The sequence below is a fragment of the Astyanax mexicanus genome, chromosome 19, assembly GCF_023375975.1.
Source record: "Astyanax mexicanus isolate ESR-SI-001 chromosome 19, AstMex3_surface, whole genome shotgun sequence".
Taxonomy (NCBI): Eukaryota; Metazoa; Chordata; class Actinopteri; order Characiformes; family Acestrorhamphidae; genus Astyanax; species Astyanax mexicanus.
The window spans coordinates 3,423,838-3,436,912 of NC_064426.1; the positions used below are offsets into that span (position 1 = coordinate 3,423,838).

At 35.0% G+C, this 13,075-nt stretch overlaps 2 protein-coding genes across 2 annotated transcripts; both read left to right on the top strand.

The window, feature by feature from the left end:
- The first annotated feature begins 1,043 nt into the window (after window positions 1–1,043).
- LOC103045124 (uncharacterized) lies at window positions 1,044–4,109 on the top strand. Its single transcript, XM_007245623.4, has 2 exons — window positions 1,044–1,205; window positions 3,207–4,109. Exons 1-2 carry the CDS (start codon window positions 1,140–1,142, stop codon window positions 3,519–3,521), a joined length of 381 nt encoding a protein of 126 aa, XP_007245685.3. The 5' UTR covers window positions 1,044–1,139; the 3' UTR covers window positions 3,522–4,109.
- A 5,223-nt stretch (window positions 4,110–9,332) lies between these two features.
- Window positions 9,333–11,526, top strand: LOC103032739 (membrane-spanning 4-domains subfamily A member 18). Its single transcript, XM_007245587.4, has 2 exons — window positions 9,333–9,506; window positions 10,726–11,526. The coding sequence occupies exons 1-2, from the start codon at window positions 9,447–9,449 to the stop codon at window positions 11,107–11,109; spliced, it is 444 nt and encodes a 147-aa protein (XP_007245649.3). The 5' UTR covers window positions 9,333–9,446; the 3' UTR covers window positions 11,110–11,526.
- Window positions 11,527–13,075: the final 1,549 nt, after the last annotated feature.

A 13,075-nucleotide genomic window follows, 5' to 3' on the forward strand; every position in this document is an offset into this window, starting at 1 on the left:
ACAATCAATACACACTGCCATGTCAAAAGCCATGGGATGGAATCTATTATCATGTCCCATGACTTTTGCCATCATGTCCCCTTTTGCATTGAATTTAGCTGTAGGGATTTCTATTTACTAACTTTTGCTACTGACCAGCAGTGAAATACACAGATCTATAAACAAATAGAGTATGCTAGCGTTCATTTCTCATCACCGGATCACATTTGAGAAAGTATATTAAAAATATATTAATTTATTTGTTACAATTTTGTCCTGGGCTCTAAAATGCATTGCATCTCTGTCTTGGTCAAAAATGGAATAATGTTATAATAACTAATGTCTTATCAAGTGTATTTCAAACAGCAAAGCAATGGTATAAAACACACTTTATGGACCATCTTTACTGAAATGTTATTGTTATTGTTATTTGATCAAGATTGAAGCAAAATGCGCTACAAATAAATGTGTATAAAACTTAGTTTAGCTAAATAAACTTAAGAAAAGATGAGTATGGGCAATTAGTCAAATATAAAGGATAGGTTTATTCGTTCTAGTGTTAAAGACAGTGGTGATGTTAAAGCTGCTGTGCATGGATACTGCTGAACATGTTCCAGTCTGGTTATATGCTTCTGTGTGTAATTAATGGGAGATGCCCATTTAAAAAAAAAAACAGCCTTTTAAAGTTTGTCATTGCTTTTAACTCATAACCAGTCATTGTCTGTGGGCTCCAGGCCAACTTGGGACTCAAGACAATAAATTGCTTGGTTTGCCTGTACTGTTGCAACGGGCCTATTTCAGTTACACAGATTTTGCATATGTTATTGCTTGTGACTTAGCTAATTTTAATGTAAAAATTACTTGTATTTGCTTTAATTATTTTAAAATCTACTTTTAAAAATTAAAAACACCCACAGCCTTAAAATAGTGATCATCCCAAGCCCTGACTGCTGCAGTTTCAGCTCCTGCCCTCAGCTCCGGGTGAAGTGGGCGGTGTGTGTCCAAAGATCAAATCAGACAGGTCAGCTGTACACACCGTCCAGCTCTCTCTCTCTCTCTCTCTCTCTCTCTCTCTCTTACACACACACACTCACACAGATCCAGGTATAGAGAGTGATCTCTGACAGGCAGCAGGCGACACCTCTCCACCTGTCACCAGCATGAAGCTCCTGATGGCTCTGCTGCTGCTCTACGCCACGGCTCTGCTGACACTGACACTTGAACAGGTGGGTCAACTCAGGAGAACCAGAGGAGATTACAGACTATATATGAGAAAAATACAAAACAAGCTGCTCTGTAACTTTATATAAACTATAAACTATAATCCTATGTATCTATGTGCTTCTACAGTATATACAGCTCTGGAAAAAAAAGAGACTCTTCAGTTTCTGAATTAGTTTCTCTGATTTTGCTATTTATAGGTTTATGTTTGAGTAAAATGAACATTGTTGTTTTATTCTATAAACTACAGACAACATTTCTCCCAAATTCCAAATAAAAATATTGTAATTTAATTTATAACATTTATTTGCAGAAAATGAGAAATGGCTAACATAATCTTGAATAATTCAAAGAAAATCAATATTTGGTGGAAAAACTCAAATTTTTAATCACAGTTGTGTCATGCATCTTGGCATCATGTTCTCCTCCACCAGTCTTACACACTGCTTTTGGATAACTTTATGCCTTTAGTCCTGCTGCAAAAATTTAAGTCTATCCATCTCTCATCATTTTTAAGTGGTCTGTTATTTTTGTCCGAGCTGTATTTATGTATTGGCTGTATAAAAGGAGTTTCCAATCTGCGAAGGACCAGATAGACTGGAAGTTTTTGTTCAGGTGATCCAAACGACTTTGGTTTTTGGTTTGAAATTTGGCCAGGTAAATTGAAGTTAAGTTAAACACTAGAATCGGATGGGCTGGACTTTTATATTATATAGATGTATTACACACAGAGTGATCTATTTTAAGCGTTTATTTATTTTATTGTTGATGATTTTGGCTTACAGCCAATAAAAAACCCAAAAGTTAGTCTATCAGAAAATTAGAATATTATAATAAGACCAGTCAAGTCCTGCTGGAAAATGAAATCTTCATCTCCATAGAAGTTGTCAGTAGCAGAGGGAATCATGAAGTGCTGTAAGATTTTTTGTGGTAAAACAAAACTGCACTGACTTTAGACTTGATAATAAAACACAGTGGATCAACACCAGCAGATGACAGACATGTCTCTCCAAACCATCACTGATTGGTGGAAACTTCACACTAGACCTCGAGCAGTTTGGACTGTGTGTGTCTCCACTCTTCCTCCAGACTCTGCTCCCTTGATTTACTTTAAATGAAATGTAAAAATTACTGATGATCAGTGATGGTTTGATATGCAGCTAAAACCTACTAATGTTGCTCTTCTGAATGATAAGCTCTTTATATTAACTCTGAATCCTGTTGACCATCAACATTAGCGCAGTTATTAGAACCATCAAGCCAGGGTTTGGTCTTATCTAGCTGCCTATTATTACATGTGTTTACCTGTGACTGGGTGTGAATAATATTAATCCCATTTGTCTTTGGTATAGTGTGACCCAGTTAGAAATTCTACTGCAATGAAGTCATTTAAAAAACAAATTTAATAAATGGTTAAATAATAAACTTTAAATAGTTAAATGAAAAAAAAGTTAAATTAAAAATTACTTTTTCATCTCCCTTCTCTGGCTGTCTGAAACTGAACTGATAAAGGTATAGTCTGTTCTGAGAAGTACATTTAGAATTTAGTAAAATTAAGAAAATGGCCAAATTTTGCCCAAAATGTCAAGATTAGCTTCACAGTTTGCCCTTGGAATCCTCCATAGTCCGAATCAGGATGCCACAGAGGTGCTCAATTGGGTTTAAGTCTAGAAACATATTTTCCAGTCCATTAACTTTACCTTTTACCTTCTCAGCAAAGCAGTAGTCATCTTGAAGATGTGTTTGGTATTGTTATTGTCCTCAGCAAACTGTTTGCGGGCTTTCTTGTGCATCAGCTTCAGAAGAGGCTTTCTTCTAGACAGAGTTGGGATACATACAGTGTATGGTCTGAGCACTGCGGGCTGACCTCCCACTTCTTTAAGCTTAAGGTAGTTACTAAGGTGGTTACTAAGTTGTAGTTAAATGGTGGTTCAGTGGTTGCTATGGTATCCAAGATTGTTGTTATGGTTTTGCTAAATGGGAAAGGTGTTTTCTGTCTCTTTCAGGCCGATTCGAGCACAACGGTTTCTCCCAACAGCACAGCAACATCATCTGGCTCATCTTCATCCACCTCCTCAAGCTCCACCTCCTCAAGCGCCACCTCCTCAAGCTCCACCTCCTCAAGCTCCACCTCCACAAGCTCCACCTCCTCAAGCTCCCCCTCCTCAGGCACCACCACCACAAACTCCACGACCACCAACTCCACCAGCGTCACTGCCAGCCTGAGCACCACCCCGAAAGGAGGAAGCTGGAGGATTAGCGCATCGGGCACCACGTTCATCCTGACTCAGCTGTTCCTCGCTTTAAAAATGACTTATTAACATATTAAACAAACAAATATATATATATATATATATATATATATATATATATATATATTACTCTAGAAGCAATACTCTCGCTTTTACCCTCTTACTTCACTGCTTCTGTATGATTCTCAACCTACACCATGTTTAAAAGTCCTTGTATCTCCAAAATGACTACATTTTTCAGAAGAAGAAAAAAATTCTTAACTTTTATTGGAAGTCAATGAAACATGTTTTATTCCAGACCAGGTCATTGTGAAGCATCTCTGTTGGTCCATGAAATTAATAAAAAAAACAACTGCCAGATTAAAGTTATGTCAAAAAGTTATATCTTCATTTTTTGTTCTATATAACAATAATGATACCTACAATGTCATATAAGCCATTGCCTTAAAATGAATGTGCAGTTTAGACACTGCTATATGATGAAGGCACACCAGAATTATATTTTACATAGATTTTTTTCTATGTAAATGCACTTTTCTTTAACATGTTTCTTTATGTACATTTTGATAACATTCATTACAATCATTTCAAATAATTAAATATAATAATGTAAAGTGTAAATTTATAGAATTAAAGTTTTTGTTCACTTCCTCCTTACAGCTTTATGATCTTTTATTGTGTTCCTGACATTTCTATGAAATGCACAATTTGTTGTATGTTGTATTATATATATATATATATATATATATATATATATATATATATATATATATATATATATATATATTTTTTTTTTTTTTTTTTTTTTGTCACCGGGGAAAGGATGCACACCAAATGACAAAAGAACTTTTTCCGGGTATTTTATTCTGATTAAAATGTACTCAAAACAATAAAAATAAAAATGAATACACTGGAAAAACCCTAACTAAGAACACAGCACAGTATTTGGTAGTGGCACTAATTACAGAAAATAGATAAATAACATTAATACCACCTTAATACCATTAACAGAGCTCTTTTTATATTTGTTTTTAAGCTCACCACTCATTTACTCAGCTTTACTCAACAAGACTTGAGCATTTCATCAAGAGAACTTGGACAAACAGCTTCTGTAACCCAGAAAAATACAAGGCTTGACCACGAGGAGCACACTACCCCACTGAAACAATGCCATCTGTCCGCATCTGGTTGTGATTCATTCAAAATACATGTTTAGAAAGGCAATATAGGCATCTACTACTGTTATAGGCCAACTAAACCTTATATTGTTCAGTATTTCCTGATTTTTACCTCTTATTTCATTAGGATGGCTCTGGATGGATCCTAAAATGGAGCACCACCATTCACTGCAGCTTGAGCCTCCTTCTCTACCATGCTCTTAGCTCCTCCCTTTCCTCTCTCAGGGTGACAACACTTCTGATTGTGTTTCTTAAAGTTACAGACACACATTTTAAAGGTGTATTCTCAATTCACCACCTGGCTACATATATATATATATACATATTTAATATTATGGCATCTTAAGCAAAAGCATGGCGATGAAACAGTTATTTAAACAATCCCTGGTGAATGAAGGTAAATTGTATATATTTAGAAACTAAAATCCACTGCTGTCCATGCTGTGTCCATGCAATGTGACAGAATTGAAAACCTCTGGAATAAAATCAAGAGGAAGATGGATGATCACAAGCCATCAAACCACCAAACTGAACTGCTTGAATTTTTGCACCAGGAGTAAAGCAGCATGAAGTTATCCAAAAGCAGTGTGTAAGACTGGTGGAGGAGAACATGATGCCAAGATGCATGAAAAAACTGTGATTAAAAACCATCCAGGGTTATTCCACCAAATATTGATTTCTGAACTCTTAAAACTTTATGAATATGAACTTGTTTTAGTTGTATTATTTGAGGACTGAAAGCTCTGCATCTTTTTATTATTTCAGGCATTTCTCATTTTCTGCTAATTATTTTTAGCCATTTAATTTTGAGTCTTTAAACTAAAACTGAGCTTGATTTAGTAATTCAGCAAGTAGTTATTTATTACTAATTAATTAATCAATAATAGAACCATGGTACTTTTATTTTTGATACTTAAGGACATGTTAGAGGACGAATACTTTTGTAAGTTTACTTAAGTGGAGGTCGAAAGAGAGGATTTCCTCTTTTATTAAAGTTAAAATTTTACCGTCAGTTTCTATACTTTACTTTAAGCACATGCTACACTGATGCTCTTGTTGTTGCTGACAGCAATCAGTACAGTGATCATATAGTAAACCTGATTAAAATTTGAAACCTCCAAGCATAAAACTCCCACACTGCCCTCAGGCCATGCATTAATGGGGGATTTATGAAGTCGTGTGTAAACAGCAATCTGTTCAGTGCTGCTAGGAAATAGAAACTGAGTGCGTGTGTTAAAATGTGCTTCAGTACACATACAATTACAACAGCGAACCAGTCGAACCATATGATATAATGGGCTAAATTAATATGTTTGCTGGAACTCCATCTAAATAAATAAGATCTCTACTGGACTGAATCTCTATTGGATCTCTAGTGTTGAGTTTGGACAGTTTTTTAAGTTGCTGACATTATGTAAGAAAAAGCACTTACGAACAAAAGTGATGGGACACCTGCTAATTCACTGTTTCTTTAAAAAATCAAGGGAATTTAGTGCATCTCAAAAAATTAGAATATTACTGAAAAATTACTTTATTTCAATAATTCAGTTGAAAATGTGAAACTCATATGTATTAAACATACAGAGAGTGATCTATTTTAAACGTTTATTTATTTTATTGTTGATTGTTGATTATGGCTTACAGCCAATCAAAAAAACCCAAAAATCAGGGTCTCAGGAAATTAGAATATTATATAAAACCTATACTTATAAAAGTACCTATACTGGTACTTTTGCCAGATTGGGCAGTGTGCCAATTCCTGCTGGAAAATAAAATCTGCATCTCCATAAAAGTTGTCAGTAGCAGAGGGAAGCATGAAGTGCTGTAAGATTTTGCGGGAAAACAAAACTGCACTGACTTTAGACTTGATTATAAAACACAGTGGATCAACACCAGCAGATGACATGTCTCTCCATCAAACCATCACTGATGCGATGGAGTGCTGCTACAGACTAGTAGCTCTCCAGCCCAGAGGGTTGTTGAACCCAATTGCAGAACAGTTGATCTCAAAGCAGGTAAACGCAAGAAAAAGGGGAAGAAAAAAAAAAAAAACACACTGCACCTGCACTGCGGGATCAAATCCGGGTCGTCAGGGTCGCGGCCCAATACACTATCCCGGCTAGTGAATTGGGACACAGCCGGGAATAAAAGCCCTTATAACAAGATAGCCCAAGAACAGGCGGAAAAACGAGAACGGGCGGAAACTAAAGTCACGCTGAGCCTGACAGAGGGAAAGAGACAGGGGAGGAATGTAAACAAAAGCTCACAAGAGAAGCTTTTTATTGTTATATTTTTTTTCCATTATAATTCATTACAGTTCAAACAACCTCACGGGCCAGATGTGTAACCTATTGCTGGTTTCTGCTCTACAAGGACTAGACAAGCTGTATGTGTGTGCATTTGCACATCTGTATTTACTATAATTAGTGTTTATAAGCATTCAGACACAGCTATAGTGTATAATCACTAAATTCCTCTAATAGCTAACAATCGATATGTCTATCAGCTATCCAATAAAAGATAGCAGCGCTTATTGACGGCTATCTCACGCTGATCCGCTTGTTATCAGCAGGTGCAGTAAAACAAAGGAAGAAAAGAGTTTCCGCTCCACGCCTCAGAGTCGTGACGAGGACGATGCATTTCACTTTAAAACACATTAAACTACAGTTCTGTGATGTCAGAATAATCAGGTGACAGTTTATTCTTTATTTTATCAATTTATTTATTGTACATACAGTACATACATGTTAGTGGTGTCAATCAATTAAAACATTTATTGTGTTTAGGATAGTTGTAATAGACATGAGTATTAAAACCTAAACTGAGCTTGATTCAGTAAGAGATATTTATTAATAATAATCAAATAATAAAAGAACATTATGGAGCTATATTTATTATGATTAATTACGACAATATTCTGCGATTAATCGTGATTAATCGCACTTATTCTTCTTAAGAACAGAGAGCAGAGAGAGAAAAAAATAAGAGAGCACCTAAAAATTATGTTTTTCTTTGATTTTACCAAATTAAAAACCTCTGGAATATAATCAAGAGGAAGATGGATGATCACAAACCATTAAACCACCAAACTGAACTGCTTGAATTTTTGCTCCAGGAGTAAAGCAGCATAAAGTTATCCAAAAGCAGTGTGTAAGACTGGTGGAGGAAGAGAACATGATGCCAAGATGCATGAAAAAAAACTGTGATTAAAAACCAATCAGGATTATTCCACCAAATATTGATTTCTGAACTCTTAAAACTTTATGAATATTAACTTTTTTTTTTTATTATTTGAGGTCTGAAAGCTCTGCATCTTTTTTTGTTATTTCAGCCATTTCTAATTTCTCATTTTCAGCAAATAAATGCTCTAAATGACAATATATTTATTTGTAATTTGGGAGAAATGTTGTCTGTAGTTTATAGAATAAAACAACAATGTTCATTTTACTTAAATATATACCTATAAATAGCAAAATCAGAGAAACTGATTCAGAAAGTGAAGAGGTCTGATTAATACATTTAAGAGAATACATTTATTTATTAATAATATTAGAGTTAACAGACAGTTCATAACTAACCCGAAGGTATTGAAAAGATGGTGGAGGTGTATATTTTATAGAACCAAATTTAATTTTTCATTTAGTTACAATTTGGAACATGTACTTTTATACCTGATTAAATATGTTAAGATTTGCTTAAATACTTTTAAGTTATTTGAAGGTATTGTAGTTATACTTAAGTATCCGTAGGCCTGTCGTGATAGCAGTGTGATTTTTGTTTGGACAATATATCGCCCTGAAAATAACTACAATAAATTATAAATAAATTATTGTCATTTTATGAACATTTTAATGAAATTATGCTTAATGCTAATATTGAGCTTTTTTTAAGAAAAGTAAACTTTTCTTTATTAGGAAAATATTTAGACGCTAGAATTGAAACATTTTGATTTGATAGAGGGTCATAATTAATAACAATCCCTTGCTTTTCCTGTATATTCTGTATATACTGTATATTCTGACCTTGTTTTTTTTTTTAGACTTTATGAGTTATTGAGAATAATTCATCCTTTGTATTTTGTTATGTCCTGGAAGAGCACTTTAACTTTATCAGGAACGGTAATTTAAGCAGTTTAAATGACTTCTTAAGAATCGGAGTATCTGAGTATGTAATTGCACATTTTTAACCTTCCTGGCCTTCAATAACACCTCACATCCGTAGTAAAAACAAAATAGCTTTTTGTGGATACCTCCATGAGGAAGCTGTTGAGGCTAAACATGGCCTTGTCATGGGCACATGGTGGCCACAGTGCTAACGGCTTCATGACACAGACAGTACTAAAGGAAAACGCTCTGAGAAATGTTATGTTATGTCTCTATCAACATATCTGAAAAAATAAGGCATCCCAGAAGTTATTCAGTTTCTATTTCTGTACAACAATCCTCTTTTTTATTGAAGACCGAGGGCCTATCAGTGACCATAAAGATCACGTTAAACACTCATTACCTTTTCCATACGTGAAATGTTGCAACAGAGAACCAGGAACCAGACTATAAAGCTGTAAAACGATCCAGAATGCACCTTGGCACGTTCCTATGCTGTGGTTCAAATTGCTCCTCTATTGAAGCGCAGGGAGGAGGCCACTAAACGGAGAGTTCTGGGAAAAGGGTGTGTCCAAGGTGATGGTATAAATAAGGTCAGCTGTGTTGGACAGGCACACATCCACTAAACGCCATTAACGGACCCTTAGAGACCCTCACAGCTGACTTATCGCACTCCAGTTAATCCTTCTGGACCTTCTGTTCTCTACCACAACATGATGTTTCTGACTGCTGGTTTCTGTCTTCTGGCCATGGTGGCCTCCTCCATGGCACAGGTAATTACAGCTTATTCTGAAAACATCTATTCAAATGACTGATGCTGTACCTTTTAATTTTAGTTATTTATTATTTAATTATTTAAATTTATTATTTATTTTTCTTTGTGTTTTCGATTTAGTATGCTGTAGTATTTTCCATAGTGTCTATATAGAATTAAACAGTTTGAACCAAGTAAATTCAGAATCAGAACTCTCTTTAATTTCTACTATCATAGATTTTATTATCTTTTCTATTAGTAAAATTCAGATTCATATGTGAACAGTGATTTTAAATGGGGTTTGGTATAAAACAGTTGGTTGATGGTACAAATAATGTACTACATTATATTTTATTAGAGTGGATGTTATAGAAATCAGCTATTTCCATTATTAAAACACAAATGTTACACATAAATATTTCATTCACTTTCTTCTAAAACCACCTGTTAACCTAAATATGCCTTGAATTTGTGAAATAGTATTTAAAAATAAGTTTAAAAAAAGCTTTTCAGGCCTAGTATACATAGTGATTGCTTTTTCTTAAGTCCTTCTATATTGTCTTGTCTTAAAAAAAATAAATAAATAACAGAAGGACATATTTTGCCAGAAATTATTGCATTTGTCATTTTAAGACATTTAAGACCATATTATTCTACTGATATAATGATGTAATAGTAGCCTAATAATGCTATTAAAGAGTAGACAAATAGCAAAAATATAAATGAATAAAAAATGTAACATTTAGATATTGGTAAATGAAGTATAAAATGTTTAAAAAAGAAATAAAATACAAATACTGTTTTTTTTTAAGTTGACTTAATACCTTGTTAATGTTAATGCAATTAAAACAGTGAGGGAGTTGTTTGAGATCCTCCCCATATATATATATATATAATATTACCTACTGCTATTGTAATGCAATAGCTTTGTGGCTTTGTGGGTTGAGGTATAGCTTTTAGACACATTATACTTCCATTATACTCTGCTTCCATTCAGCATCAATGTGACCAGTTCTGATTGGCTAATCTAAAAGACTCCGTTTACATTTTAACCTTTAAACCCTTTTAGTTAATAACTCCCATTAGTATTCTTAGCAAACTGAGCTTTGATGTGGTCTGCTGATCTCAGACAAAGCATTTGGACCAATTGACTCTGTTCTCACATGACTAACTTTATTGTCACTGTGCAAACAATGGCTTCCAAATGGAAATAACATGTTTTTTTTTTTGTCTTCTAGGAATCAAGCAACACTACGGTGGCATTAAACAGCACAACAGTAGGACCGACTACTGGCAACGTAACCGCTGTGCTGCCTGTAACGAACGCCACTGTATCTGCAAACAGCACCACGGTTGCTGCTAACGCCACCACGGTACCATCCAACATCACCACTGTACCATCCAACGTTACAACAGTTCCATCTAACACCACTACAGTGCCATCCAACGCCACCACGATTCCATCTAATGCCACCACGGTGCCATCCAACATCACCACCACGGTCGGACCCAACGTCACCACTGTGATTACCGCCACAACGCCTTCCGGCAGTCCTGACCTTCAGTCTACCCTACTACCGATCCTTCTCCCCGCCCTGTATCTGCTGTGGAACCGATCATAACCTGGTTCAGGTGATGAACCAACCACAGACTCTACATCACCGTGAAGATCTCACCCTCTTTACCGCCATTTATAGACTTCTTACTGGTCTCGGACCTGTGATTGTCCGGCCCGGTGCTCAGGAGCATTGAATTATACGTAACTGGGCCACGAAGCTCACTCTGCGAACGCAGTTTTTTTTTAAATTATTATTACTTAAGATGATGAAGTTTTTGGTCGGCAAGATCAAGACTAAATTGCACAAAACAGATTTGTTCCCCTTTAATTTGTAGCACTGATTAAAAATATATATTTATACGTTTGTCTTTGTTAAAGACGTATCCGTGGATGTCACCTTCATTTTTGTATATGTTGTTTAATATGTAGTAATAAAAAATAAATAAATAAATTAACTACAAAAAAATATTTTATGAACTTTCTTGGACTGTGTGTGTATTCATTTTAGCCATTTTAAATTAAATTTTAAGTTTTTTTTTTTTTTTTTAGGAATTAGCCTTATTTGTATTGCTAGGTGTGTTAGGTGTTGATTTATGAAAAATCTAATGGAGAACTTTCTAAGATTCTAATAAGAACCTAAAAAGTATTTTTTTAAATAATTTTGACCACTTTTTTAGCATATTAAAAATCGTTTTTACCAGCAGAAAAAAACATATTATTTATTTTACAGTAAAACCTCTAGATCCTATTAGAACAGATACACAGTCTTATAGATACATTTACTGTACTGCCTGTCTAGTTTCCTCTAGTTTTTTTCTATATTTTTGCTTTGTTCCCGCATCATGCAGCTAGACTTAGGGGCGTGTCGGTGTGTTTTAGTATCGCGAAGGCACAAAAAATACACATTAATTGGATTAAAACATGCATCTGTTAATTAATCATGTTTGTGGTTAATTTTGGGCATAGTGTAAAATAAAGAAATCAGTTTGTCATATGCCATTCCCTTTAAGAGCCAGGTGAGCTCTGACTTTGGCGTGTTGGTATCTTAACAGCGCAGCCTCAGCAAAGGATACCGACCTGCAAGAAGTTCATTTAAGGGAACAGCAATGATATTTTATTCTTTATTCTGTTCATTGTTGAGCTAAAAATCAGGTTGTTAAGTTAAAAATCAGGCGCTGGGAGCACCTATAGGAATGGACTCTGATGATTATCTGTTGTCAGGGTTTTAATCAGTCAGTGGCGCACCTGTGTTTTCTGCCAGCAAAATAGAAACACAGCAGAAATGTACTTGAACACACTTCACTTTCAGACCACCACACCCATAATCAGTGTAGCTGTTAAATTTAAGGAGTTTCTGCAGTTTTTTTTACATTGTATCATTTAGGAATTAGCCGTATTTGTATATGAACAAACTAATGTAGAATTTACATTTTAATAAGAACCTAAAAAAAAGTTTTATTTAAAAGAATTTCGACCACTTTTTTGAAGATATTTAAAATAATTTCTCGCAGCAGAAAAAAACACTATTCTAGTTCCCATTAGAATAGAAACATCTCTTTGTTAATAACTAACCCCATGGTGTGTTTTTTATAAATATAGTGTATAATGTGAATAATGTAGAATAATCCAGGACTGAATAGCTCCTGTCCGAGTCTGTGTAAGATATAATAATAGTCGTATTCATATTCTGCGCAGGGATCAGTCTTATCAGCAGGGTAATGGAGACTCCAGATGGCAGTGGGCAGTAAACTGGAGCCTCGATGTTCCAGAACAGGGTTTTAAGTCGTCTAAAGCACCTGTTTCTCTCTGTTTATTACTCTGTTGTTCATCCTGTGCAAACACTCAACTCAAGCCACACTCCAAGCAAACTGAACCACAGTGGATCTGTTTCATAACTGAACAACTGTAGAAGGGTAAGGTTACTATCGTACACCCATCATGCATCACGATGCTCATTGCTATCTTAAACCCAGTCAGCAGTCTCAGTCTAAGTCCTTTGTGTTTTCAGACAAAATAACATTTTTTAGAAC